This window comes from Peromyscus californicus, unplaced genomic scaffold (assembly GCF_007827085.1).
Source record: "Peromyscus californicus insignis strain IS unplaced genomic scaffold, ASM782708v3 Scaffold_13__1_contigs__length_99412109, whole genome shotgun sequence".
Taxonomy (NCBI): domain Eukaryota; kingdom Metazoa; phylum Chordata; class Mammalia; order Rodentia; family Cricetidae; genus Peromyscus; species Peromyscus californicus.
The window spans coordinates 94421246-94449120 of NW_026294424.1; the positions used below are offsets into that span (position 1 = coordinate 94421246).

The 27875-nt window shown below is 44.3% G+C and overlaps 2 protein-coding genes and 1 long non-coding RNA gene across 5 annotated transcripts in view; 1 reads left to right on the forward strand and 2 right to left on the reverse strand.

The window, feature by feature from the left end:
• LOC128108681 (uncharacterized) overlaps positions 1-20329 on the forward strand; it is a 36684-nt gene extending 16355 nt beyond the window's left edge. For both annotated transcript variants that reach the window (XR_008217575.1, XR_008217577.1), the window contains exon 4: positions 19588-20329. This is a non-coding gene — a long non-coding RNA (uncharacterized LOC128108681). The remainder of the gene's footprint in view (positions 1-19587) is intronic.
• Positions 6-19581, reverse strand: Hsd17b13 (hydroxysteroid 17-beta dehydrogenase 13). Of its 2 annotated transcripts, XM_052735568.1 has the most exons (7): positions 16335-19581; positions 13624-13731; positions 11481-11612; positions 9671-9777; positions 8038-8175; positions 6332-6448; positions 6-4434 (listed from the first exon to the last, which is right to left on the reverse strand). In XM_052735568.1, the coding sequence occupies exons 1-7, from the start codon at positions 16542-16544 to the stop codon at positions 4344-4346; spliced, it is 903 nt and encodes a 300-aa protein (XP_052591528.1). In that variant the 5' UTR covers positions 16545-19581; the 3' UTR covers positions 6-4343. The 2 variants fall into 2 exon arrangements, with proteins under 2 accessions (XP_052591528.1, XP_052591527.1); XM_052735567.1 differs by lacking the exons at positions 13624-13731; positions 16335-19581 and adding an exon at positions 12001-13228.
• Positions 20330-23669: 3340 nt separating the features above from the next.
• Hsd17b11 (hydroxysteroid 17-beta dehydrogenase 11) overlaps positions 23670-27875 on the reverse strand; it is a 45026-nt gene continuing 40820 nt past the window's right edge. The window contains exons 6-7 of the mRNA XM_052735566.1: positions 27369-27485; positions 23670-24632 (exon numbers count right to left, since the gene is read on the reverse strand). Coding sequence (XP_052591526.1) covers positions 24548-24632; positions 27369-27485 — 202 coding nt within the window. The 3' untranslated portion in view covers positions 23670-24547. The remainder of the gene's footprint in view (positions 24633-27368; positions 27486-27875) is intronic.

Here is a 27875-nt window from a genome sequence, read left to right on the forward strand (position 1 = left end):
CCACCCCCTCCCCTGCCCCTCGACCCTCCTCTCTCCCCTTGGCTTTCTCCTTTCCTCAGCTCTCTACAGCTCTCCCTATTCTGCACTTCCTGCTCCTTGTCACTTTGAGGAACCCTTAGCAACCACAGCTTCGAGGTGTGTTTCAGGCTAGTGGCCCTGACGTTATCTGCTCTTGGTACAACCAGCTAAGCCTACCCTACCCCAAAAGATTATAGGTAGGCAATAAAACCACCCAAAAGGTGGTACTGCAGTGTGTGCACGAAATAACAGTGAACACGGCCTGCGTGTCCAGCTTATGTATCCAGTCACACGTGTGTGCAGTGTCCTGTCTGCTAACAACAAACTTTTCGTTTAGGCATGCCAGACTGCACAGGTCACTGGACCTGTCTATTGTGATTGTCCTAGGTGGGAATATCTGCAAGTTGGATAGGGACACCTGGAGCAGTTGCAGGTTTGGGAGTCACCTGAAGCTGTTGTGGTCAGAGCCACGACGGGATGTCTGGGGCCTCCTGATAGACAGCTCTTTAAGCTTCCATGGAGTTGGTGAGTTTGAAGTCACAGTTGCTACAACTTCTGATGAGAGTTTAGGAGCTGTGGCAATGTCACTCACAGTCCAGCCATGTTTGGGGGCCACAGCAATGGCTGTCGATCTGCTCTGTAAAGTTTCTGCTCTGTTTGGGTTCCCCGGGAAAGCATGACATCTGTCAATCAAGCAGCCAGCCAGCTCCTGCCAACCCCGACAGTTTCCGGAGTTTGAAGGGAAGCCAGCAGATGTTAAGAAGTGCTTGTAAACAAGATCCAACACAGAATTAGCATAGTCCTCCAATGAACTCTACCCAGCATGTGACTCATGGCCAAATGCTGCCACAAAGTAGGAAATGCCTGTGTGGAAAGGTCCAGGCTCTCTTGCCATTGTCTTCAGTGTATCAAGTACAGGAAGCACTTCCGGGAGTCACATCAGACACAGGAAGAAAACACTGAGCAGAAACCATGAGAATCTACACACATCCAACTTTTAGAAAAACTGAGGAAGTTCGTTGAATTGGTCGACGTTCACTGTAATGATAAAGTGACCCTCAGCCACTTTCCTCCTCCGTCTTCCGTGTTTCCAACTTCCAAATTCAGTTTGGCTTTCGCAATAAAATGGTCGTTTTTAGGAAATATCGCAGACGAACAGCTTGGTGGGCACCTGGGCGTGGTTGCTGGCATCTGTGTGAGACAGGTAGCTAGGTTCCTGCCAGGGAACTCTGGGCATTTTCCTGTAGGGTTTTAATAGTGTTGGGCCTCCCACAACGAAAATGGAGGCAGCCGGGGATATTAGCCGTGAAAGAACCTCCCTCCTCAGGAAAGAATAGGCGTCCGCCTCACAGCCAGTCTGTGTCTCTCTCGACCATTGTTTCATCTTGGCTATACATTGTAAGACTCCCACAGAGTAGGGAGAGAAAATTAAAAATGTTTCTTTCCCGAGTTTAGTCAAATTGTAATAAACTGTTTTCTTTACCCATTTCCTGTCTCTCAGAGGCAGAGGCAGAAGGATTACTATAAATCTGAGGCCAGCCCCAGTTATATAATGGGTCCCAGGCCAAATAAAGCTACATAGAGGGACCCTGTAAATTAAAAAAAAAATGAACAAAACAAAATAAACGAATTAAAGAATATGGTGAGAAATTCCCCCGGGGGCCTGGCCACAGCTGTGGACTTGAACTGCTCTGGCAGGAGGAAGACTGAGCCTACCGCTTTTTAGAAACAATATGCTTTACCCTTTTATTTTATTGGACTTGTCTATCAGGAAAACCAGACCTAAGAACTTATGAAACTCAACAGCCCAAAGAAGGGGTGCAACATCTGCACCTAGACATCATAACCAGGAGAACCTCTAACGTCAAGACGGCAGTGGTTCCACTAGCCTGTCAGCTGACCGCCCTGTGTGCATGTCGAGGGACCGACAGGCAGAGAACTCCCAACTCTCCCGGGAGCTTCAGCTCAGCTTGTGCCCATTGTAGACATGGGCGACTGACCGCCATCAGTCTGTCCATCTCTCATTTTTTCATCTGGACCTGCTCCATACATCTGCTCACTTGTCTGTCTGAGCCTGGTTCAGGGCTTTTCCTCTCCAGTCTCCACTGTTCTCCAACTTGTTTCTGCAGCTCAGCTCAACCCCGAGGCTCAGAACCGCTCTGATGGTGCACTGGGCTCAGTGGCAATACCTTTAGCAGCTCTGCTCTCCTCCCCAGAGAGCCCCTTGGCAACCCTCCCAGCTTCCTCCTCCGCCTCTCCTTAGCCATTGGGTAACCTGCATACTACAACCCCCCCTTCTCTCCATACACACACATACACATTCTCATGGTGATGTGCAGCGTGTGATCTGAGAGTTATTTGTAGTTAAGATCAGAATAAAAGAACTTCTGTTTGGCTTGGCTGGCTCTCAGGGGAAATGGAGACTTCTTGGCAAATTGCTGCCATGGAAGGTGGTTTGCGAATTTATAATTCTAATCTCATGGAAAGACAAATGTGTCATCTGTGTTTCTGACATCGCCCACCCTCAGTACAGTTTACCTTGCCTCTGAGCCGGAGCAGTCGTGGGTTGCTTCATCCACCTAGTCTAAGCCCGCACCTTCAGAGCAGATTGTTTCGGAACAGACAAAATTTGTGTTTAGGAGGCAGAGTTCATGAACTTGGGGAAAAGGAATAGATGTCTTTGGGTTTTGGGTATTACAAGTTGACTGTCCAAGTTCACATTCCAAAGGTGAACCAGACTGGGTTTAGGTTGCATTTTCTTTCCAGCAAAAGTGTATATGTCAAGCCTTCGACAGAGGTTGATGTCAACCCCAAGCAGTGCTGGGACGTGGATTTCTGTTGGACCTGAGGTCTCTCTCAGACCCTTAGATGGCATCAGAGAAACAAAGGCACCAGAGGTGATCCCCGTGACCTCTCTCTACACCCCTTCTCTTCCTGCCAAGCCAGCCAAGCCAAGTGAAAAACAAAATTAAGCACACACTTGTCATTGGGAGTCTTATCTTTTAGATTTCAGCCTTTTGGGGAATCAATCAACATGTAGTAATGTTTTCTTACAGAGAAAGAAAATCCATGAGTATGAATATTCCCCCAAACAACTTTAAATATTTACAAAAATACTTATAATTATTTATTTTCAGCTGAGTGCTGTGGCACACACAATTCTACATCTGAGGGCTAAGATAGGAGGATTCTGTTTAAATACTCATCAATAAATCATGATACTGTGTGCACAGGAACCTAAGAATTCTATGACATATCTCTAAGTAAATGGTTCACATGGATGGAGTCTTCCTTGGGGATCTGTGCACCCTGGCGGTAGCCTAAGGGGCTGCAATGTTGGCAGGAGTGAGAATTATGAACGTGAAGGTTGTCGTAGACAAATATTTGGTACTTGTAAGGAAGATGTCTACACTCAAAATGTGCAGGAGAAGTGGGCCAGAGAGGTCATCACCACGTTCCCAGGCATTCTGCCGAGCTTCAGTTAAAAAGGATTAAAACAAAAAGTGGAAATAATGCTGGAAGTTCATGGATAGGAGGTCAGAGCAGAGGGCTTAACCTGTGCAAGTCTGTAGGTTCAGTCCCCTACAGCAAAATACCAAAGCCAAACCAAACAGCCAACAGACAAAAAACCAGGAAGATTTTGCACTTCATAACGGGATTTATTTGGGGGAGATTGTGTTGCTGTTAATATGTGTACAGTTGAATATTTTTAGTGATTGCCTAATAGAGTAAAAAGAAAAACAAATGTGTTCAAGGTCTTTCTAAAGTAAAGAACAAGGTGTTGAGGTTTCACAGTTGCAAGTTTGTACAAATATTTGCTTCACCAAGTTAGGCAAATAAAATTGCTTCATTATTCACTCACATGGTGTAAGAAAAACCGTACACTAAGAAAAATCCTCCTTTCTAATTCGTATGGCAAGGAAACAAAGTTTTCATCCTGTCCACAAAGAGCAGACTGAGAACACTACCAACCCCTCCCAATGTGGAAAGGACTACAGCTTGTCAGCATTTGCCCAAGATTATCTTACCCCTTGGTCTACATTTCGATATCTAGCAATAATTTATTTTATAAAAACCACACTGATTATCTTTCTACTTCTTTGTTTAATAGATATTATCTTGCTATATTCCCATTGCCATCACCAAATACTACAGGCTGAGATCTCTACAAGCACAGAAGACCTTGGTCAGCTAATCAGTCTTGTTCATTAGGTGGCTGCTAGTGCCAAAACTACATTTTAAACACCAGTAGCACTTTAAACATGTGAAAGAAAGCTTCAACACGTCGACATCATGTCATTGGTGTATGCACATCTCTGCAGATGTTACTTCATTTTGGTTTTGTGGCCCACAATTGCTTCAAATTGAATATTCTGTATACGACTTATAGCTTTTAAGGCACGTTCAGGAAGAAACCTACATTAAGAAAAAAAGATAAGAAACTTTTCAATGTAAAGTTTTGATACTAGCATTCTCTCCCCCGCCCCCCGCCCCCATCAATTTAAAAATGCTCTGAAGCTTACCTGACCCGAATTTAGTTTTCCTCCCTTCTCTTAGTTTCTCCCCCATCTCCCCCACCTACACTGACCTATACTAGATCACCACTCTTTCATAATAGTAAAATTGTATGAGATCTTATACCAACAATGATCTAAAAACTGAAGCTATGAACTCACTGCTGAGTCGGTGAATTCTGGTGCCAAGAACTCAGAATCCATGGCACACACCCTTCCTCCCCTTCTTATGTTCAGGATACCCATCACTTTATGAAAGGGAAAACTAAGGAGCCTTTGAACAGGCTGTTGCCTCCGAGCATATTGCTGTGCCAAGCCAAGCGGCTGCCACAGCTGGCCAGAAACCACCCGCTGTCTACAATAAAATGTGGAGGATTTACATGGGCTGGATATTGAAGCTCGCCAGAGGGTTAGTCAACCTGAGCTGACGGGTGAAGGAAGAGCATGAGTGTACCGAAGGAAGGAGGCAGAAAGAGCATGCTCTATACAGAAAGTCATATTTCAAATTACACTGGTATTGCTAATGCAAGATTTACTTCCCTGTCAGCCCCTGGGCAGAGGGTGGGAAGATGTGATGGCGGTAGGGGGGAGGGTATGAAGGGGTGAGGATGACCCGGCTGTGAGGACAACAAGGGTCAGAAGAAAGCTTCTGCAGATCTTTGAACAACTCCCCCAAAGACTAGTGATTGCCTCTGAGCGCAAAACTGTCTCTCTCTAAAAGGAGTTAAATGCAAAGAGCAACAAAAAGCTTCGTTGCCAGAGCAACAAATCACACTGAGTGCTCTACAAAGAGGCAAAGGCTTTGAGGCGCCTCCTTGTTCAGGGTCACCGCTCTCATCCCAGGCAGAACAATCAATCATATTTACATCATGGTCATACACAGGCCTGGTCCGGTTTGGGGATTTTCCCACTCTAATGAGACCTGTTTTGAGCTGTGTAGAGGAAATTTGTTCCATGGGATTTTGCTGTCTTTGGGGCTCGTGAGCCTGGAAAGGAAAGAAATGACTCCATGCTAAGGTTCTTGGATTCCAAATGAAGTGATGTAAAATCACGTGGAAGTGGATTGTGAGACATTTAAGATGCACACTGTCACAAAGAACTGCAAACACTGAGCACCCAAGTGTTTGGGGGGATGGCCACACAAATGTGGGGACCTGAGTTTAATCCCCAGAAGCCACATAAAAAGCTGGGCATGGTGGTGTGCATGTAACCCCAGTGTTGGGGGATACGGGGCCTGGCACATCCCTGCTGGTGGACATCTATCCTAGCCTAATTGGTGAGTACAGATCTCAATGAAAGACCCTGTCTCAAAAGAAAGAAGAAAGAAAGAAAGAAAGAGAGAGAGAGAGAGAGAGAGAGAGAGAGAGAGAGAGAGAGAAAGAGAGGAAGGAAGGAAGGAAGGAAGGAAGGAAGGAAGGAAGGAAGGAAGGAAGGAAGGAAGGAAGGAAGGGAGGAAATCCTGCGTCCACCTGCACCCACACAGACATCACACACATACACATGAATACACACACAGAGCCCTTATGATGTCTCCATAACCTGTATGCTTTAAACTGTCTTTTCTTCAATTTGCATAGTTTTGAGCAAAATTTGGGCAGAGACAGGATGTATTTTACAAAGGGAATCGGGGACTCAAGGGCTCATTTTCCTCCTCTGGAATGAGTAAGGCAGTAACAAGGGAGACTTAATTTTCACTCCAGGCATGGAGAGTTTCCATAGCAACAGTCACATCTGAAAATCTCTCTGTAATAACATCTCTGTTTGTGTGCTAGTATTTCAGGGTTCTATACTGTACTTACTTTTCCAGTACTAGAGAAATATTGATATAGGATGGGACGAAGATCATTTTCTTGTTGGTAAGTATTCCATCTATCAGGCTTCTTGCAACTTCACTAGTCTCTAATACAGGCCACAACCTGATGGGAAGAGGGGGAAAGAGTTCATCTCTGTTTATACTGTATTTCTGCATCTGCGTGCTGGGATTGGACCCAGCACTTCACACACACTAAGCATGCACTCTACCACTGGGATAAAACCCCAGTCCCTCCATTTTTATTGTTTTTAATTAATGAACAAAGGATATTAACCTATCTCTTCACCAAATTTAGAATTAAGCTTTAAAATGTCTCAGGATTCCCCTTATGAATGTTCCCCCCCACCACTTTCTACATCCCACGCTGATGTCTTGCTATCACATTCTTATACTTTCAAGTCCAGTATGTATGTGTGTTGGCTCACCAGGTCAAAATAACTGAATCATGACAAAGTACAAGGTGGGAAGGAACAGAGGAGCTGGGGACAAAAGGGTGTGCCTAGGATGAATCACGTGATGTTTCCAGGCCTGTTGGATGTAAAGAGACTATTCTATGGCTGAGCACACTCCCTGCTGTATGTGGGTATTCCGTAGAGCTGTATTGTTTTGAGGCATTCAGTAGTTAAGATTTGCTTCTGACTTGTTTCTCCTGCAGTTTTATGGGAATTTAAGATTTGTGTAAGTTACAGCTTTTTTATATATGTCACGTCTGCTGTCATGGCATTCCTTGATCCAAAGGTTGTGCCCATGTATCATTGAGAAATGCTCATAACCAGTGGAGGGTCTTGCCCATTAATGAAGATAATGAGAGAAAAACCAAAGCATAAAAATGGGTTTGAAATGTCACACCAAGGTTGGCATGCCTAGGTGTGGCTGAGTGAATGTTAGACTTTACTTCCCTGAGACAGTGTGAGATTTCTGAAGGCTCAAGCGTGAGTGAGATGTCTGTGTGTGTGGACTAGCAGACCATCACAGAGGCAATGGAAATCAGTACTTTTTAGACTGCTGGGGCTCTGTCTCTTCCCTTTCTAATTTCGCAATGGAGTCTTCAATCCAGACTTAGAGCCACACCTGATAGAGTATCTTAATGTCAGTTCTAGTGGAAGAAATTCAGGGTTCAGGAGCCTGAGTGAGAAGTCCCCGAGTCCTGGGCATTGCTGTGTCTGCAGCTACGGTTGCTCTAGGGCGGCCGCCCGCCAATCGGAGAGTTTCCACTTTCCTTCCCTATTGTGCCTTCCCCACAGTGGCAGGGCACTCCGGGCCAAGTGCAGCAGACTCGAAGCTGAGCACTTGCCAGGATTTTTAGGAGACCCACTCTCCCATGTAAGACAGCTGTTAGGGGTTGAGATGGTGCCACAGGATTTACTTAAATAAAGGTGACATACTGTTTTTTGTTTGCTTGTTTTTTGGGTTTTTTTTGTTTTTGTTTGGTTTGGTTTGGTTTGGTTTTTTCAAGACAGGGTTTCTCTGTGTAGTTTGGGTGCCTGTCCTGGATCTCACGCTGTAGACCAGGCTGGCCTCTAACTCAGAGATCTGCCTGGCTCTGCCTCCCAAGTACTGGGATTAAAGGCGTGCGCCACCACCGCCATCCAGTGGTGACGTACTTGTTAAATACCTATGACCTACTCAAGGTGTCATTCACTGTCTGGGAGGGCTCCAGCTTGAAGGTCAGCATAACTAACCCCACCTCACCTTGTGCTTGGGTTTTTGGTGAAGCCAGTATTTACGAACACAGGGCACAGACATGAAGTTTTGATACCAGTTTTCCCCAAGGTTTCAAGTTCTGCAGTCAGCGCTCTGTGGAAGCCAACCGCAGCAAACTTGCTTGAGCTGTGAGAGAAAAATCAGCCATCAGCAAGGTTGTAGGACGGTCTCAGTCCCCGGTGAGGAGACAGCTTTGTTTGTTTAGGGCAAGAAGACCCAGAGCCTGCTACTTACAGTTTTTCTGAGAGGGTAAATGAGCATTTGTTTTTATTTTCTTATGTGATTAAGCAGAATTCTGAACATGCCCAGTACCTTTTTTTCTTTTGGGGTCCTGGGGATTGACCCCAGGGATCTGCACATGCTAAGCATGTATTCAACCATTGCTACACCCCAGGGCCCTGTTCCTAATTTCTAACTAGCAAGGAGAGTAAAACAACCACTTTACAAACAGGCTTAATGTTTTCCATTCTACATGTGGCCTTTTCTATGGTCCCGTCAACCTTACAAAGGTTTCTTAATCTGAGTTTATTACTGTTTTATCTTTAAAAGTATGAGTCAGTAAAAGACATAGAAAACACTATGAAACCAATATTGACAAACTGTTGTGGGATGGTATACATCTCTCCTGTCTTGATTAATGGGTTGATGGCTTCTCTGTTGACATTGGTGGTCTTTTTGGCTTCTTAATTTCATTGAGTATTTGGAGTTAAAGGACTCCAGATGGTGTGAGCGTGGGTGGATTTGTACGTGCAATCTTTAACACCAGATTCTGTATTGTTTCTCTGATTATAAAATGTTGATAATAAAATATAAGGCTGTTTTGGGGATTCAATAAAATAGGATAGGAATAGTAACTTATGATTTACAAGGATCTGTATAAGTGTTAACTGCTGTTTTGATCCAGGTGACAAAAAAACAAAAACAGTGTTAAAGGCGCTCTCTCTCTCTCTCTCTCTCTCTCTCTCTCTCTCTCTCTCTCTCTCTCCCTCTCTCTGTATGTGTGTGTGTCTCCTCTGTGTGTGTATAATGGAAAACTGAGCTATGTTGAAATGTAACTCATCTGTGACCATGTTCAGTGTGAGAAATTGTTTAGTCTGCAGTTAAATTTAGCTTTGAGTGTGCATATAAAGAAATAAAACCTATGCACCCACTGCATCCAAATATCTTGGTAAAATTGTTCCCGGGATTATTACATGGCAGAAGCAGGGAAATCAGATGCCATTCGCAGAGTTCACAGGGGATGTGTTGCAGATAGTGTGTCTGTGTCCCCAGGACATGGTGTGTCGCGTCTGCGTCTCCTGGTGCGGCAGGGCCATTCTGTATTCCTTCTCTCACACAGGCATGCACCTAGGCCATGCTACACCTGTTAGCTTCTGTGTGCTTTGTTTCCTACTCTGCTGTGTGTCTTGTCCCAACATCCACTCATTTCGGAATACCATGAAAATAGTCTAAAAATTTTAAAATAAATTTAGAGCCAATTTCCTGGTTTTAGAAGTCATTTAAAAGTTATGCTAACCTTCCATATACATTCCCTATGTCCAAATTCCCAAGCTGGGGGCCTGAAGTCCACCCCTTAGAAGTCCAAAAATGCAGAGCACTGCTGCTATTGCTTAATACCTACCAATATGGGATGAGATAAGGAATCACTCCGTGGCCACACACCGAAGCCACTGTGACAATGTGGCCAGAGTTTCTTCTTAGCATCGATGGAAGAAGTGCTTTTATGATCTTCAGGTCCATGTAAAAAGAAAAGAAACAATGACCCGGGCATTAGGCAGATCCCCAGGCGGGCCATTTCATTTCTGCTAAGGTAGAGGCATTAGAAATTAAACAGTTGCAAGACTCTGTGGTCCCTTCCACATAAATGACCAAAAGGAAGGGTAAACCTGCTGGCTTGGGACAGCACCGGGAGCTGGGTCCTTTAGCTCACGTGCCGAGGACCTGTGCCAACATGCCCCCTTCTTCTCTTCAGAAGGCGTCAAGTAGCTCCTTCCAGGACATGCCATCTAAGCAACATTATCATCATTTTTTTATAGTGCTAGGGATTAACCAGAGGACTTGGTGCATCCTAAGCAAGCACAGTATTGCTGAGCTCTGAGCAACATCGTCAAGGGATAAATCCACAGATGTCAGACCTCAAGTGTAAGATGGTATCTACAAGTTCTTGGTTTCAATTAGAAGGATGGGGATCTACTTCTATAAAGGCGACTGAAGAACACAAGCTGAGTTCTGTCCTGGTCCACAGCCACCAGGCACAGGCAGCAGACCCAAATCTCTTTCTTGTAACAGTATATATGATAAACTATGTTATGGGAAACAAAAGATTTTTTTTTTGTTTCCAAAAGAAGCCTCATTATACAGTGAGAAATATAACATCTTATCAGAATTTTATAGACCTACCCTTCAAATTCTATGCAAATTCCTGGAGCCCAAACCAAATCCCAAACCAGCTCCTGCCTACAGATCTGTGAGGAAATAATGAACATTCATGGTTGCTCTAAACCCCTATCTTTTGACATATTTTGTGACATAGCTATGATTTGCTATTAATTATTAGATAACTAATATACGAGGTCTCTGTATAGTGTGAGTGGCATGATGGCCAGATCACATTAGCATGCATGAGGGGCTGAGGAAGGATGATCTTCGAATCCATATTTGCTCCAGGAGCTACACTAATATCAAGGCCCCATGCTCTCTCCAAAGGGTTGAGACTCACACTTCATTTTCTAACAAACAACCAATAGTAAGAAATCTCCTGACTCATCTTTCTACACTCCAGCATTCCCTGGACCTAACAGGCTTGTTTGGCCCATAGCCCATAGGCTGCATATGGCTGAGATTAGCTATGAATACAAAATTGTGAACTTATTAAAACATTTTGAGATTTTTTTTTCTTTTTGGTAACTCAGTTGTGAACTTCTCAGCTATGAACTTTATAGATGATAATGTTATGTCAAAATGCAACTTATCTCAGAGCCTCAACCCAAAGTATCCCTAACTCCTGCATACATCTGTTTAGTTATTTCGATGTCTTTTCAACTCTAAATTTCTCTGAAAGGAGGCCACAAACGAATGTACACGGTATATACTTCCTCTAAAACACTGGAAAGATGTACAGAGACAACTCTTAGCAAACTTTCACAAATATTTTTTTGTTGACCTAGAACATGCCAGGCTCTACGTTGGATTCTGTTGGACAAAACAAACCAGATGGCTTTTATTTGGGTGTACCGTGTCCACGTGAACTCTAAATGCCAGAGACTCTGTGGTTCGTCTACTCAAACACATTACACAATTCCTGACTTAAAAAAAAACCAAACCAAACAACTTTGCATTTTCCCACCCCAAAATACTGTGAACTCAATGAGTTTCCAACACTGAAAAGGTGCCAGACACGCACCAGCCAGAAATGTTTCTGACTCACTCACCCAAAAGTGTCCTAGGATGTTGACCTCAAAGGTTTTGGTGATCTCCTCATCCTTGGTGCTAAGAAGGTCAGCTGGATATATCGCCCCGGCATTGTTTACCACGATTTCTACATCACCCACTTCTTTCTTTACCTTATGAGGAAATGCACACACAGGGTGGGTTACTTTCACACGGTCGTGGGATTGATAGTGACAGGGATCGATCAGATGGATAGAGGCATTTTTATGTTCTCTATTATAAGGACACATACTCCACTTTGTAATCAGAACATACGCATCATGTATAGCTTGGCAATTGCAGACTGTTAATGGGTTGTGTGTTCTGAGCTAACCACTGCACTTCCTACCCCTAGCCCAGAAGCCCCCAAAGGAGTACAAGGTTGATACCAGCAGAAACTAAGTGGATTCAACATTTCAAGAAATGCCTGAGTCCAATAACACACAAAAGGAGGGAATGGGGCAAGGGATGATAAAGAGAGGCATACAGACATCCCAAGTCACAAAACCGTGGCTAACTAACTCTCAAGAGGCGAGACTGAGCTCCAGGGAGACTGCCTTTGTCCACACCCACTGCCCGGATAATCCACTGGCTGGGCGTGACAAGGAAGACGATATCTGGTATCAATCTGCCCCTCTCCTCAGGTTGCCAGCTTTCTGAGTACAGAACAGATTTGAGATGCAATTTCTGTCTGTGCCCGATGGCTTCGGTGACAGCTTGGTCAGAGTGCCCTCTAGGGATTAGGGTTTTCTTTTTCTGTTTGTTTGTTTTTTTATTCCACTGCATGAGGTCTCTCAGAGTTCAGACAGGAAGAAACTGGCTCAAACAGTGACCTGGAAGGAGAACTGTCACTAGGTAGGCTGAATGGGTGAAAACCTGTAACTTCGTGCGCAGCACAGCACGGGTAGCGTGAAAGCTTATGAATTTAAGGTTTTAAGCAAACAAGCATTAATGTTTGTGCTGGTAAACTAATGCTTAAGTTCTGACAAAAATGTTTTTTTAAGTGTTAAGTAATTAATCTTGGTTCTACTACCTGAGGCCACGTGATCTTTGTCTGGGCCAAACCTTTCAAGCGTGTGTTTGCTTATCTATAGAGAGGCTGGTGGGGTTTTAAAGTTAAATTAGGTTAAAGAAGGTGGTAGCTTATCAGAGGATTTGGTTCGATGAAGCACCTGATGTTTACTTTTTCTTAAAAAATGGTTATACTGGGATGGTGAGAGGGCTTAATGGGTCAAGGGATTTTTTCTTATTTGCCAGACCAGACAACCCCAGGACCCACATTGTGGAAGGAGAGAACGCACTTTCAAAAGTTGTCATCTGAATTCCACATGCACATTGTGGGGTGTGCACCCCCCACACACACACACATGTACACGTATACACATACACACGTACACACACACTAAATAAATACAATGTTTAACTTCATTAACTGTATGTTTTCCATAAAAGACTAGATTATACACAAACCAATAAAATCTCAGAGAGGAAATAAGTAAAGACCTAGTAGAACAAAATGTAATTTAAAAAAATGTTAGAAAGGAAAATTTTCTGTCATAGCTGGCTGTGGTAGCACACACCTTTAATCCCAGCACTGGGAGGCAGAGGCAAACAGACCTCTTTGAGTTCGAAGCCAGCCTGGTCTACAGAGTGAGTTCCAGGACAGCCAGGGCTATGCAGAAAACACCTGTCTTGAAAAATCAACCAACCAACCAAATAAACAAACACATAAATAAACAAACAAAACAGAAAGAAAGAAAGAAAGAAAGGAAGGAAGGAAGGAAGGAAGGAAGGAAGGAGAGAGAGAGAGAGAGAGAGAGAGAGAGAGAGAGAAAGAAAGAAAGAAAGAAAGAAAGAAAGAAAGAAAGAAAGAAAGAAAGAAAGAAAGAAAGAAAGAAAGAAAGAAAAATCTGTCATTTCCTCTGGGTCGTTGCTCAAACTTCTGATGAAAGCAAATTTGATTGATGATATGAAACAGCCACAGAGGCCAGAGCTGAGTAGATTTTAATACCAAGGAAGTCTATGTATGTTCTCCTTCGGTCACACAGCAACTTCACCAGCAGCCCTAGAAAACCTTTTCATTCCCCAGCCCCGTGTCAGCTGATACATATGGTTATATGCAGATACCTGCACCCTGGTTCTCACCTGATCCACAGAGTTGTAAATCTCCATCCGGTTGCTGCAGTCCACCACAAACACATGCACAATGGCCCCCAGTTTCCGGCATTCGGCTGCAGTTTCTTCAACACCGTGCTGGGGGGGGGGGCGGGGAGGGGGGCAATGGAAGGGAGGGAGGCAAATTCAAGGAAAGATAAGCACTGGAGGAGAAATACTCTAAAATCCTTGTCCCATAAATCTCCTTAAGCGTAAGGGAAAGAACTAATCACAGCGACTTTACCGCCAGACCAGCACCAGGAAGGAAGAGAAGCAAGCCTTTCCATGTAGGGTTTTTGCAGCGTTTCATCCTAGCCTGGGGCTTGCGTGTAGGTGATTCATGTAGAGGAACACCGTCATAGCGTGGAGGGCATCCTCACAAGATCAGGGGAGATGTCTGAGCATGGAGGGCAGGAGGAAGGCTGCTCCATCCCTTCAGCTCACACTTGGGGGAGCATCAGCCGTCGTGGGCAGTAAGGTGCTGAGCACGCCGCCCGGCAGTGATTCTGACAGGCCTCGACCACTCGGACTCATCCCCCTGGTGCCAGGAGAGGAGAGACTCTTGTCTGAGAGGAGCTTCCACGGAGGAACTGTTACTACACCAGATAATCTACGGGGTGTTTATTCTTCTGGAGCTTTGAGCGAAAAGGGCCAAGAGCCAGTGTTTGAAATTGTGCACGAGTCCAGGACATGAAGGCAGCTTATTTTCAGATTAAATTCAGAGGCCTCTTACCTAAGATGGATTGGATTGTCCTAACGGTGTGTGTGTGTGTGTGTGTGTGTGTGTGTTTTCTCTGTTGTTTTAGACCAGTCGTCACTGTCTATCACTTGCTTACTATGTGTACCCCAAGCAAGTCTCCGACTCTGGCCAGTCTCCAGCCTCATCCTCCTGAGTGTTGCGATTACAGGTGTGAGTCACCACCCTTGGACATCTTAATTTTTTTTTTTACCTCTATTTCGAGAAAATATGAATTCTTTCCAAGTTTTGACATCTGTTGATTTTTACAGGGAATATTATGAGGTTTAAAATAATTTTTTTTTAAAATTGTACTCTTCCCTCTCTGGGCCATGCCCACTTCTCTGTGATGAAGAGTGAGGATGCCTAAGAAGCCCTCTCCTGTGCACACTGGAACAGAAGTGGTGTCGCCATCTTGTGGGTTTGTTTGGCTGAGGCTGGCTGCCTCCCTTGGGCCCCCTTCGCATTTCATTATCTTAGGCTCAACCGCAGAGCAGTCTCAAAGAACAGACTTTAACCAGGATTGAGAAGTCACTACAAAACCACTGTTCCTGCGGAGAGTCTTGGGGACTGCAGCACACAGCAGCGGGCTGGGTGGGAGAGTTTTCCACTGACGTTGGCTTCAGCTGGAAGCCTGCTTACTTCAGCTGCCCCCTCACACCTCAGACCTCTAGATCTGAGGTCTGTAGAGAGTGGCAGTGACCAGAGCTTCAAGCAGGTGCTTTGAAGAAGAAACGATTTATCACTGTTACCTTCTGCAGCAGCACAGCCACTGGCGAGCTGTTCATGCTCCTGTAATGAACCCTCGTCCCAGCGAGCTCGTGGCAGCAATCCTAATTAAGCTCGTTAGCTCACACACATACAAAAGATGTGAAAGCAGAGGGGAGCAGCTAAAAGGGGGGTCAGCAGGAGTGGGAGGGGGCAGGAGATAATAATGGGGGTGAGGTGTGAATACGATCAAAAGACACATGTGTATGATGAAACCCATTGTTATGTATGGCTGATATTTGCTGGTAAGAGCTTACCAAACCCCGCCAGTGTTACAGTTGGTTTGGAGCATGGCAGAACATAACTCGCTGTCACTTTTGCACATGAAGCACCTTCTGTAGGATCAGTCCTCTCTGCCCATGCCTCGCTCGTCTCGGTGTTCTGCTTTTATTAGTGTACAAAATGGTAGGCTTCGCGATGGCATTTCCACAGACACACGCACGCGAGACACTCTGACAGTCCCATGATCGCTGTCCTCTCCTAGTCCCTGCCAGACCCCTCTCCTGTCTATCTGCAGCCAAGGCTGGCTTCACACTGGCAGCAATCCTCTTGCTCGGCTCCTCCAGGGCTGGGACCACAGCAGAGAGACCATGCCCGGCAGAGCCTTCCCTTTGTGAGCCCGGCTTGTTGGGACCACAGCAGAGGGACTGTGCCCAGCAGAGCCTTCCCTTTGTGAGCCCGGCTTGTTGGGACCACAGCAGAGGGACCGTGCCCGGCAGAGCCTTCCCTTTGTGAGCCCGGCTTGTTGGGACCACAGCAGAGGGACCGTGCCCAGCAGAGCCTTCCCTTTGTGAGCCCGGCTTGCTTCACCTGACATCATGACCTCCAGTTTCACCCTCTTTAGTTTTATCCCAATTGTAGAGATTTAAAAAAAAAAAAAAGATGAAGTTGGGATAAGTTATGTGGCTCGCCTAATGTCAGCAGCTTGGAAGCTTCCTAGCTCCTACAGCTCTTGTTATCAAGTTGTACATCATGGTAGGAACAAACAAAACAAAACAAAACAAAACAAAACCCCCACGACAGTCCTCCAGCTTATTAGTTCCATCTGGTCAACCTGTCGCACGGATCTAGCAAGGCTCCGGGGGATTTATTAAAACTTCGAAAGAGGAAAACAAACAAGAAAAGCTAAATCAAGTAACTAAAGAAATACATGCCTTGTTATTTGGTGACTTCAAGGGTTGGCAGGAACATGCATTACCTTATTGATATCCCACAGGACCAATCTGCTTTTCCGCTTTGCAAATTCATACGCAGTCAGTCTGCCTATTCCGTGTCCAGCCCCAGTGATGAGAACAGTCTGTCCCGCCACAGATTTTCTTCTCCGGGGAATGAAAAACTTTACCAGTGACTCCAAGTAGGAGTAGATGATGATGCCTACCAGCAGGAGAAGTTCTAGGACAATGTGCATGGCTCCACACCACCCTCTCCCTTCGGCTCTGTTCTCAAAACAGACACCTCTGCACAGAGCTCCACAGAGAGTCCTGTCAGGTATTACAGGCTGCAGGAGGTGAGGCAAGCTTTGCCTTCTGCCCCTGACAAATCAGATACACCTTTGGGTTTTGAAATGATGCCAGTTTCTAACGAAGGCTCAGCACAGGTCAGGGAACCTAGCAGTATGTGCCCTTTGGACCAGCTTATCGGAGAAGCAGTGTACCCTGTTTCAACATGAAACTTCACCTCTCAGAGTTATTCTGAAAATATTGCATCAGCTAATGGTCTATTATCATGGAAAGAACCGACGGTTCCCTATAACCTAAAATTCTCCTCAACCTCAGGGTTGCCATGTAAGCTTCGTCACCTGAGTCTGAGCCCCAGAGTCCACAGTGGAGGTGGAGAACCAACTCTACACAGCCCCCCCCCAACACGCCATAAAATAAAAATGAGGAACCTAAAATATGGTTCAACAAAGCTTAGCTGTTCAACTCACATGTTCACAGAAGTTCAGCATTAAAGTTGTAATCATCCTCTGCAAAGCCCCCCGAGGCTGAGAAGAATATTAGCTTGTAGGCAACAGTTCTCTCTGTGATAACACTGGGAACATCAGGAGACCAGGTGTCACAAATCTCCACTTAAAAGTGCTGGGACCTCTGTCTTGGCCCAGGCTGTGGTAACCAATCCTGTGGGCTAGTGGCTTATTGCTCCGAGTCCTAGAGGCTGTGTAGGCCAGAGTGTAAGTGCGTTGTGTGTTGAGTGGGAACTGGCTTCTTGGCTTACAGACAGTGTCACCTCACTGTCAGTACATAACAGAACGAGGAAGGGGTTCTCTGTGGTCACATTTGTAAAGGCCATAGGTGGTCATCGTGACTTAATCACCTCCCAAAGTCCCTACATCCTAATGCAATCATATGAGGAACTAGATTTCAGCATACGAAATTAAGGGGGACTCACTCAGGCTAGAGTCATTTCTACTAATCAAAAAAAAAAATGAAAAGAAACCCTGTCCATCAATGGGTGGGTACATAAATAAAATATATTGGGCATATATACAATGGAATGATATTCTTCCTTTTAAGGGAGAAATTCAGATATGTACTACAACATGATGATCCTCAGTGATAACATACAAAATGAATACACCAGACACAAAAGCACAGATGTTTTATGACTCCTAAGAGAGTCACACATAGAGACAGAAGGCAGGAGGATGGCTGATAGAGACAAGGTGTGAGGGGAATGGGGTGTTACCATTTAATGAGTTCCGGTCTCAGCCCCGGCTGATGAGCGTTCTGAAACGGACCGTGGTGATGGCTGCAGCAGTGGGAATGGACTGATTGCCCCTTAACTGCACATTATAGTATGGTCAAAGTGGTAAACTTCAGGTCACGCATGTGGGACTCTAGTCATCCCATTTATTTTCTCTGTGTTGCATTTCCCTTTTCTATACCATACAGGTTAAGAATAAAGCATGCTTTATCAAGCATGAACTTCCAGCACATACCATGGACTCAACTGTCTTCCAGCCACCCACACACATCCATGCCAGAGCTGTAGGAAGCTGGGTGCATGGCACTTCCAGCCTTCAGGATGTAGAGACAGGAGGATTGAAAGTTCTAGACAAGCTGAGGATAACAACGAGATTCTATACCTCGATCCACAAAGCTCCCCAACAGAGCCGAAAAGCAGAAAAGAATGAAATAAAAAGCGAGCACGCAGACATGCAGATGTACATAGACACACCCATGCAGCATGCAAGAAATTTTGCAAGTAGTAAATGGTTATAGAAATCAGATAAATAGTAATGGTTTGAATTTATCAAGCACATTTTTAGGCATATATTTATTTACTCCCCACAGGATGTGTTTGGTGAGATACTATTAAAGTCTGCAGTAGGAGCTGGAGAGATCCCGTTTCAAACAAAACAAAACAACAACAAACAAAACCTCCGACTCTGTGTCTTGGAGCTGGAGAGCTAGCTCAATGACAGGAGCACCTGCTGATCTCCCAGTGGACCTGAGTTCAGTATCCACATTTGGCAACTTACAACCTGAAACTCCAGCTTCAGGGGACCTGACATCTTCTCTCATTCCTGTTCTTGGTGCCTGAACACAGGTGTCATACACACACAAACACATAAGTAAAAATAATAACCTTTTTTAAAAAAAATCCACAGTAGCTAGAGAGATGGCTGAGTGGTTAAGAGTACTTAGTGGTCTTGCAGACGACCTGGGCTCAGTTCCCAGTACCCGTACCAGGAAGCTCACAACCTCTTGCAACTCCAGTTCCAGGAAATCTGGTACCCTCTTACAGCCTCCTCTGACACTTGCAGGGACCAGACCAGAGGATAGACACCATCCAAGTTCACACAGCCCTCATATGCTTCAGAAAAGCAGCCTCAGATTTGTAGTGGGACCTATATTTTACCTCTAGAGGACATGTGGTATCCAAGAGTTGAGAAACACTGAGAAAGTGCAAAGCAGTTAAATTTTTCTCAAATAGCTGGGATGCTGCAGTCAGTCTGAGGGAACTTGGTGCATCATCTTTTTTTCTCTGTCCTCATTTTCTGTGGGCCAGAACATATATGTTCTTCATTTACCGAATTTTAACTGTTCAAAACAGATCTGCCTCCTGATTGAAAAACTTTGGGGGGAGGGTTGTGTGTTTTTATTCATTTGGAGACAGAATCTAGCTATGTAGCTCATGCTGGCCTCAAACTCATGATCTTTCTGCCTCAGCCTCCCGAGTTCTGGGATGACAGGCATGCATCACCATATCAGGCCAAAATCATTGTCTGCAATATATTTTCATTGCAAGTTTAGTCTGGCCATGGTTTAGATCAATTGTTTGCTTCTGACTCGAATCTGGAAGCTTAAACACTAATTTTCTTCACAGCACATCCCAGGACAAGTTACTCTGTAAAAATTTCCCAACTAAACTAGAACCATTTCCATTATTTAGAGTCTTATTAAACTGAAATACTTCTAAACTCTGTCATTTTCTTTTCTTGGTTAAAGGTCCCTGTTGGCAGACCTATAGAGACATCAAGAAGTCACTTGGATGTGTCCCTGAACTTCAGAGAGGGATCCAGGCTGGAAGCAACCTCGTGGGGATGGTGACTGGCATGGAATGTATGAAGAGAAACGAAGGAAATTATTCTGTGTTTGGTCTTGGACACTTGTCAGAAGTGTCATTCTGGTGGGAAACACCAGTGAGGCTGAGAAAGTGCTACCTCTCGCTTGCTTTGACTGAAAGGCATGTATTTAACAGAGCAAAAGGTCACGGGGAGATTATGTGGGCTGATTTAGTCACTTCATAGACAGGAAAATGAAACTCATGACCATCTAGCCCAGTGGTTCTCAACCTTCCCAATGCTTTGGCCCTTAACACAGTTCCTCATGTTGTAGTGACCCTAAACCATACAATTATTTTCATTGTTAGTTCATAACTGTAATTTTGCCACTGTTATGAACTATAATGCAAATATCTGATATGCAGGTGGTCTTAGGTGACCCCTGTGAAACAATTGTTCAATACCCAAAGGGATCGTGCCCCACAGGTTGAGAATTTCTCAGCTTGTGCTAGATTCTAGCTTGGACTAGGCTGTCCAGTGCTCTCTACACTACCGGGCACCTAGAACTGGACAGAAGACCACGAAGTAAGAGGTTCATCTCCCTCAGTCTTTGACAAAGGATGACGAAGTAAAACAAGCCAAACCCCGTTAGTTCTACAGGAAATAAACGCTCTTATCTATTTTGAGGAAGATTTTGTGTCCTGAGAGGAGTTAGACCACACTCCACTGCTGACCTGTTTGTTTCAGTTTCAAGATAACTTACACTGTGGCGTGCAGAGATGGTCCAGGTCCCACACTTCCAAGTGAAGGAACTCAGTGTCTAAACAGTAGTGTTTGTTCTAGGTTAAGCAGTTTCCCTCCTATCCTGGACATCTATATGCTGATTTTTCAAATATATTTTGAATTCTGAAGAAAGTGTGGGTAAATGGAAGTGGAAGCAGAGGACCTTTAGGGCAATAATCTATTCTTGGGACTTACACGGAGTTTATATGGTCAATGATCAGCAAACTTGGGCTAAAGAAAAGGGCCTGACTTCCCACCATTTCTGGTCTTTGTTTCCAATAAAATGTAAGATTCTGGCAAGCCAGCAGGGCAGCCGGGATGAGGCAGACACTTAAGTAAGCAACTCAAGGGAGGAAGAAGTGGCTTTTCCTCAGGAGGTTGCAATCCAAGACCAGCTCACCTGGTGATTCTGACCTGTGAGAGAGAGAGCAGAAGAGCTGGTGGGCAGGGCTGTTGGACTGTGGTAGTCAGGGCACGGGGTGCCCCTGGGCTCTGGGGTGCCCCTCATTACCCCTCTGTCCCACCCACAGTCCCAGGCTGTAGGACAGTGCTGTCATATCAGGGAGGCATTCCTTTCTTAGTCACTGTCTCTGGAAAGGACCTCCCTGGCACACCCAGTAGTGAGCGTTGCTAATTCCCCAGGCATTCCTTAATCCAAATAAACTGACAATCAGGATTAGTCATCACATGAAAAGTGGCCCCAGTGCAGGAACACAATCCTGACCGCTGGCAATCAGCCTCTCAGTTCTTGGATTTGGGTGTGATCCTCAGAGGCAGCCCTACTGATGAACAAGGTGGATTTTCTCATACTAGTGAGAGGCAGATTTCAAGTGAGGATTAACTTCAAACAACATTGAATAAGCCTCAGACTCTGAGTCAAGGGAGCCACTGCCTAACGTTGGTGATTTAGAACAAGCTTTTTAAGAAACGCAGAGAGAAAAACTAAGTCAAAAGAGTTACTCTTCTGGGTTCCGGTGGCTCCTGCTCTGTCCATAGCCAGTTTGGGTCCTAAAGGTCCCATTGCACAGGACTGCTGTGAGATCATGTGTAGTTTGACTTTCTTTTGGGACCACCAGCTCACAAATAATGACACAGAGACTTATTAATTATGAAAGCTTGGCCTTTAGCTTAGGCTCATCCTCAATTAACTCTTATAAATTAATTAACCCATATTTTTAATCTATGTTCTGCCACACGGTTTGGTTACCTCTCCTCTATACAGCATGTCCAACTTGCTCCAAGTCTGCTAGTGAAATTCCTGTGCCTAGATTCCTCCTTCCCCTTTCCTCTCTCTGCCCGGAAGTCCTGCCTATCCTCTCCTGCCTAGCTATTGGTCATTTAGCTCTTTATTAAACCAATCAGAAGGTGCCTTGGCAAAGACATATCTTCACAGTGTACACAAATATTTTACAACAATTATGTGGCAATCTCTGCCTGTTGTGTGTCTTAACATTAAAGAAATGAGTTTCCACAACCTAGATGCCCCTCAACAGAAGAATGAATTAAGAAAATGTGGTACATATACACAATGGAGTACTACTCAGCAGTAAAAAAAAAAAAAAAAATGAAATTTGCAGGCAAATGGATGGAACTAGAAAAATATCCTGAGTGAGGTAACCCAAACAGAGGACAAATATGGTATGTACTCACTCATAAGTGGATACTAGATGTAAAGCAAAGGATAACCAGACTGCAACCCACAGCTCCAGAGAAGCTAGCTAACAAGGAGGACCCAAAGAGGGACGCATGGGTTGCCCTGGGAAAGGGAAATAGATGAGATCTCTATGGGTAAACTGGGGATGGCGGGGGCAATGGAGAGTAGGGCATGGGGGATGAGAACATAAGTGAACGGGATGGTCGAGCTGGAACAGGGACGGGAGAGCAAGGAAAGAGATACCATGATAGAGGGAGACATCATGGGCATAGGGAGAAACTGGGTGCTAGAGAAGTTCCCAGGAATCCACAAGTGGATGACCCCTGCTTAGACTACTAGCAATAGTGGAGAGGGTGCCTGAGCTGGCTTACCCCAGTAATCAGATTGGTGAATACCCTAACTGTCATCATAGAGCCTTTCTCCAGTAACTGATGGAAGCAGATGCAGGGATCCACAGCCAAACACCAGGCTGAGCTCCAGGAGTCCAGTCAAAGAGAGAGAAGAGGGATTCTATGAGCAAGGGCATCAAGATCATGATGTGGAAACCTACAGAGACAACCAAACCAAACTAGTGGGAATTCATGACATTTAGACTAACACCTGAGGAGCCTCCACAGGACTGGACTAGGCCCTCTGCATAAGCCAGACAGTTGTGTAGCTTGATCTGCTTAAGTCCCCCGCCCCGCTCCGCAGTAGGATTGGGATCCATCCCTGGTGCATGAACAGGCTTTTTGGAGCCCAGTGCCTATGGTGGAACATCTTACACAGCCTTGATGCAGGGGGAGGGGCTTGGACCTGCCTCTCCTAAATGTACCAGGCTCTGCTGACTCCCCATGGGAGGCCTTGCCTTGGATGAGGAGGGAATGGGGGGTGGGTTTGGGGAGGGGAGGCTGGAGGAGCGGGAGGAGGGAAAAAGGGGATCTGTGATTGGTATGTAAGTGAATAAAAACATTTTTTCTTAATAAAAAAAAAAAGTCTACCAAAAGAAATGAGTTTCTATTTTGCCAGCTTCATAGGTAAAGAAGCAGGGCACATGCTGGTCACTGCTAAAATTCATCTTTGCTTTAATTTCTGATGAAAGTTTTGGAAGCTAAAATGTGTTTCATGGAAATCCTGAAATTCACAGTGAGTTCTCTTACTAAAGTTTCTGGAGGCTTCCACCATGCCCACTCCACTGGCAGCTAAGGTCGGCAAGCCTATGGTACATGGATATTAGCCCAATGAATAAAGCCGTTTCGAAGGGAGATGGGGGCTACCATACCGTATCAGGTGCTTCCCCTTTAAGTGCCATTCTTTTTAAAACAGGGTCTCAGGTATCCTGACTCCAACTCACAACATAGCTGAGTGTGACCTTGAACCTCCTCCTGCCTCCAGCTCTAGAACCCCGGGATAAGTGCGTGTGCTACCAGGCCAGATTTGCAGAGTGCTAGGGGTGGAACCAGTGGTTTGTGCACGTCAGGTTTGTACTCTACCAATAGAGCCACATACCCAGCCCCACCTGAAGCCTGATCATACAGTTCCACCTCACCGAACTTCACATTCAAGAAATTTCTGGAGACAAAAAGCAAAACAAAACCAAGAGAGAGAGAGAGAGAGAGAGAGAGACTTTATTGCATCATTGATTTTCCTTTAAAGTTCAAGTCATGTTCTATGTGTAGCAGATGGAGACACTCAGAACTGAAATCTGGTCCATTTGTTATTAGCATTGTAAGTGTATTCCCCTGTACTTCAGCCTGAAATCCTGCAGATGCTTTTATCTCTGCCACAGCATCTACCCCCAGCTTACTTGGACTGGTATTTAAGGAAACGGTATTTGATAAATGGGATGGAATGTCCCAGAGCACATGAAACCATTGTGAAGTGACACAGGACGCAGTCCTTCATTCAATCTAGAGATAAAGGTTTCTAATTGTATATGGAATAGAAGAGGAAATGTGAATTATATAAACTGAGAGTGCAATTACAAACACTGTAAATAAAAATTGATAGCACAAGCTCTGAAAACTTGGTGACGAGCTACAAAATCTGGGAAATGTATTATCATGAAATAGACTGTCCCCACCCCACCCCACCCCCGCCCATCCCTTTTCAGTAAGAGCAACTCTTTTGTTGTTGTTGTTTTGTTTTTTGTTTTTTGAGACAGAGTTTCTCTGTGTAGTTTTGGTGCCTGTCCTGGATCTCGCTCTGTAGACCAGGCTGGCCTTGAACTCACAGAGATCCACCTGGCTCTGCCTCCTGAGTGCTGGGATTAAAGGCGTGCGCCACCACCGCCTGGCAAGAGCAACTCTTAAGGCCACTTGGCTCTAGGATGTGAAACTGGCTTTCATGGTCACACTTCAAGAGGAGACGGTGAAGAAGCAAGATATCGAGAAAAACAAAAGTTAAAAACATTAAAATCTTGATTAATATGGGAAGAAATCAACTTGAGCCCGGTAAATCAGCTTTCAAGAAAACCAGGCAGTCTTCATCATTTATCTTTGTATCCAATAACTGCATCAAACTTAATATTGATCCTGTGTTTTAAAACTGCCAGGAATCGCTCAGGAAGGATCCTAGAAGAGATGTGTAAACACAATTAGGAACATGATACTAAGTACATTTGTAAAACATAGTCATTTTAAATACTTAATGTTTAATTTATGATATAGTGTGTCAGACTCATTATAGACATGATGAAGAACCTTAGCTTGAACTTAGATTTTCCATTTCAATTCACTTCCTTCTTAAATGAGGAACAAGGGTTAACTTTCTCTAGGGCAGGAGTATCCCGAGTATCTTTTGAAATTTACACATATATGTACTTATTTACTTTTGAAATCAACATATTCTTCCCTTTAAAAAAAAAGATCTCAGAGAGGAGGTATACAAAGCTGAATAACTGAGACGCTAAAGGGTTAAAAAGAACCCTGAAGCTGGAAAGTAAGTAAAATCCAGAGCTAATATGATGCTTTCTAATTGAAAACATCACTGAAATGTTGCACTAAAGCCCTGAGAAGGGAGCAGCTAAATGAAAATGTGGGCAGTGCCCTGGATTTTGAGCATAATGTTGAGCAAATTTAATTGACTTTTGAGTTTAGATTTCCCATGTGTATATGGAAACATTTATGCCTAACTGTTCTTGTGAACAATCTCTATGTTAGTATTCAAGGCTACAAATAGTGACAGACATGCAGCTCATCTCATTTTTTTTTTCCTCCGCATAGTGTGCACTAAAGAATATTTTGAAGCTTGTCACAGTCCAATGGGTCTGAGAGAAAGTAAATGGAATATATAAGTCAGTGTAATGACATACAGTGATCTGCTGGGCAGTATTCAGTGTTTGGAAACCGCACACCCTATACTGTCAATAGCAGTAAGAGTAGTAAACAGTGGCTCACAGTGAACTTTAGATTGTTTTAATAAAAAGATTTCTTTTTTATTTTATGTGGGTGAGTGTTTTGTCTGTGTTTGTAAGTGCATGGTATGTATGCCTGGTGTCCTCTCAGGCCAGAAGAGGGCACCAGATCCCCTGGAATTGGAGTTATGGACGGTTGGGAGTCACCATGCTGGGAAGTGAACCCTGGTCCCCCTGTAAGGGCAGCAAGTGCTCTTAACTGCCAAACCATTTCTTTAGCCCTTCCCATGAGCTTTTCACCTAAACTCCAGGGCATGTTCAACTGGGTTTTGAGTAGAAGGGGATAGAATGCTTGTCGTACTTAGATATCTTAAGGTTTTTTTTTTAAATCTTTAGTTCAGTAATCCTTAAAATACTATTTTTTTGCTCATAGCAATTACCTATTAAAATACAGATTTCTGAGTCCAGATTCAAATACCCTATATTAAAATATCTAGAAGGTGGCAGGATCTACTTGTTAAGTAGATTTCTCAAGCAACTCCATGCAGCTGTAGAAGCCTCTATCAGAGGGTAAGGGCGGTTGTTTTTCCCAGCTCTCCTGAGGCTCACTGTTACAGCCTCAAAGGCCACACAGATTTCTCAGGTAGGGAATGAGGGTGTGTGTTTTACAGGCATTCTTAATACAACTACTTTCTAAATTCTGCTGTGCCTCAGGGTCACGGGAAGAGCTGGAGGAGCGGGTCTCAGACATCAGCACTTTCCTTAGCCTCTCTGTGGGATTCCAGTGTGCAAAGAATGCTGCAGACACTTTACCATGCATCTTCTGGGGAGTCGGAGGGAACACAAATTCTCATTTTGTGCTCCTAACAAACTCTCAGGGACATGGATGCTCATAATCCAAGGACCACACTGCAAGCAAGGCCAAGATCTCTAAAATTATAGATTATTTAGTGGCTCCTATGCTTCAAAATGACTTTTCTATAGCATGAAACCTCCCATGAGATCTGTGAATGAGTATCTAAAATGTATCTTTGTTACCAACTGAACAAACACTATGACAAATAAGTGAACTGCTTCATTCAAAACTTTTCAAGGCCTCTTGCTAGTATTTCTTCCTGCATTACAGATGCTGAGTTTGTTTGTTTGTTTGTTTGTTTTTTTTAATTTGGTCTCTTCTAAACTATCTTTTGTTCTATATGTCACTAAAGGTCTGCAAATCAAAAGGGCATTCGAGATTGCTGGAAGGTAAGCTTTGTGGAGAGAAGACAACCATCCGTTTAGCTGACGCAGGTTACAGCAGACAGAGCAGAACTGCTTTTTGAATAAGAATCAGGAGTGAAACATCCTGGACTCCACAGATGGGTCCCCAAATGGGAAGCTTCTTCATTTGGCATTGTCTCCATTTGGAAGCCAGAAACAATGAGAGCTGTTACTTCCGGGTGGGTACAGTGACGGCTTTCTCACACCACTGTCTTTAAGCTGTCAATTACAGAATTTAAAACCCAAACCAGTTGTCATTGGTAATGTGAGATCATGTCTCTCAGATTTCCTTGAAATTACAAATTGGGCTAGAACCAAGTATTGATGATAATAAGCATTTTGCTTTACAAATGACAATAAGATTTTTAACAAAATCTAACTTTGGTCTCCTTTCATCCTACTTAATTATTGGACAGTAAACTTTAAACACATGCTTTAAACACCCTTGCTCATCGATAAGAGACATAAACTTCTTTAAAAGAACTCTAACAAACCTTAAAAACACATGAAAATGTCTTAGTGGCCATTCCAGTCTTCCCTCAGTGATTAGTACCCTCAGTTTTAAAAATCCAGAATCTCTTCACCTGTTATGAGCTCGGCAGCTTACTCCCATATAACTGCATTTCATCAACTGATTTTAAATCTAGTAGGAACATGTTGGCTTCCAATGCCGACAAACCCAACTGTCACTCACCTTTCCAATACCATCAAAAACGCTATAGCACCTGGAACAAATATCATTTTCTTCTCAGTGAGGATCCCATACATGAGATGTTCTACCACCTCTTCAGGTTCCAGGGTGGGTCCTAAACTAAAACAGAAGCAGGCTTCAGAAAAAAGACATCTTACTGAAGCTGAAGGTGTTGAACAAGTGGAATTCTACATTCTGGGAAAGGTCATTCTGGAACCCAGAGTTCATAAACACCTGTGTAAATGGCATAGCACATTGGAGGGCTACACTGTGGCCTATAGATAAATCTTAGAAGGTCTTATTAGTAAAAAACAAACCCAGGAGCCAGGTATTGGGGTGAACGCTGAAAGATCAGAGAGACAGAACCAGCCTCAGCTGACCTCATCTTGCCAACTTCTCAGCTGATTCTGTTTCCTCAGACTGGAAGCCTCGAGTCCTCATCCAGAATGAATCTCAGCTGAACTGCTGCTCAAAAGCCTAAAAGCTTAACCAGCTCTAGTTCCTGGTTCT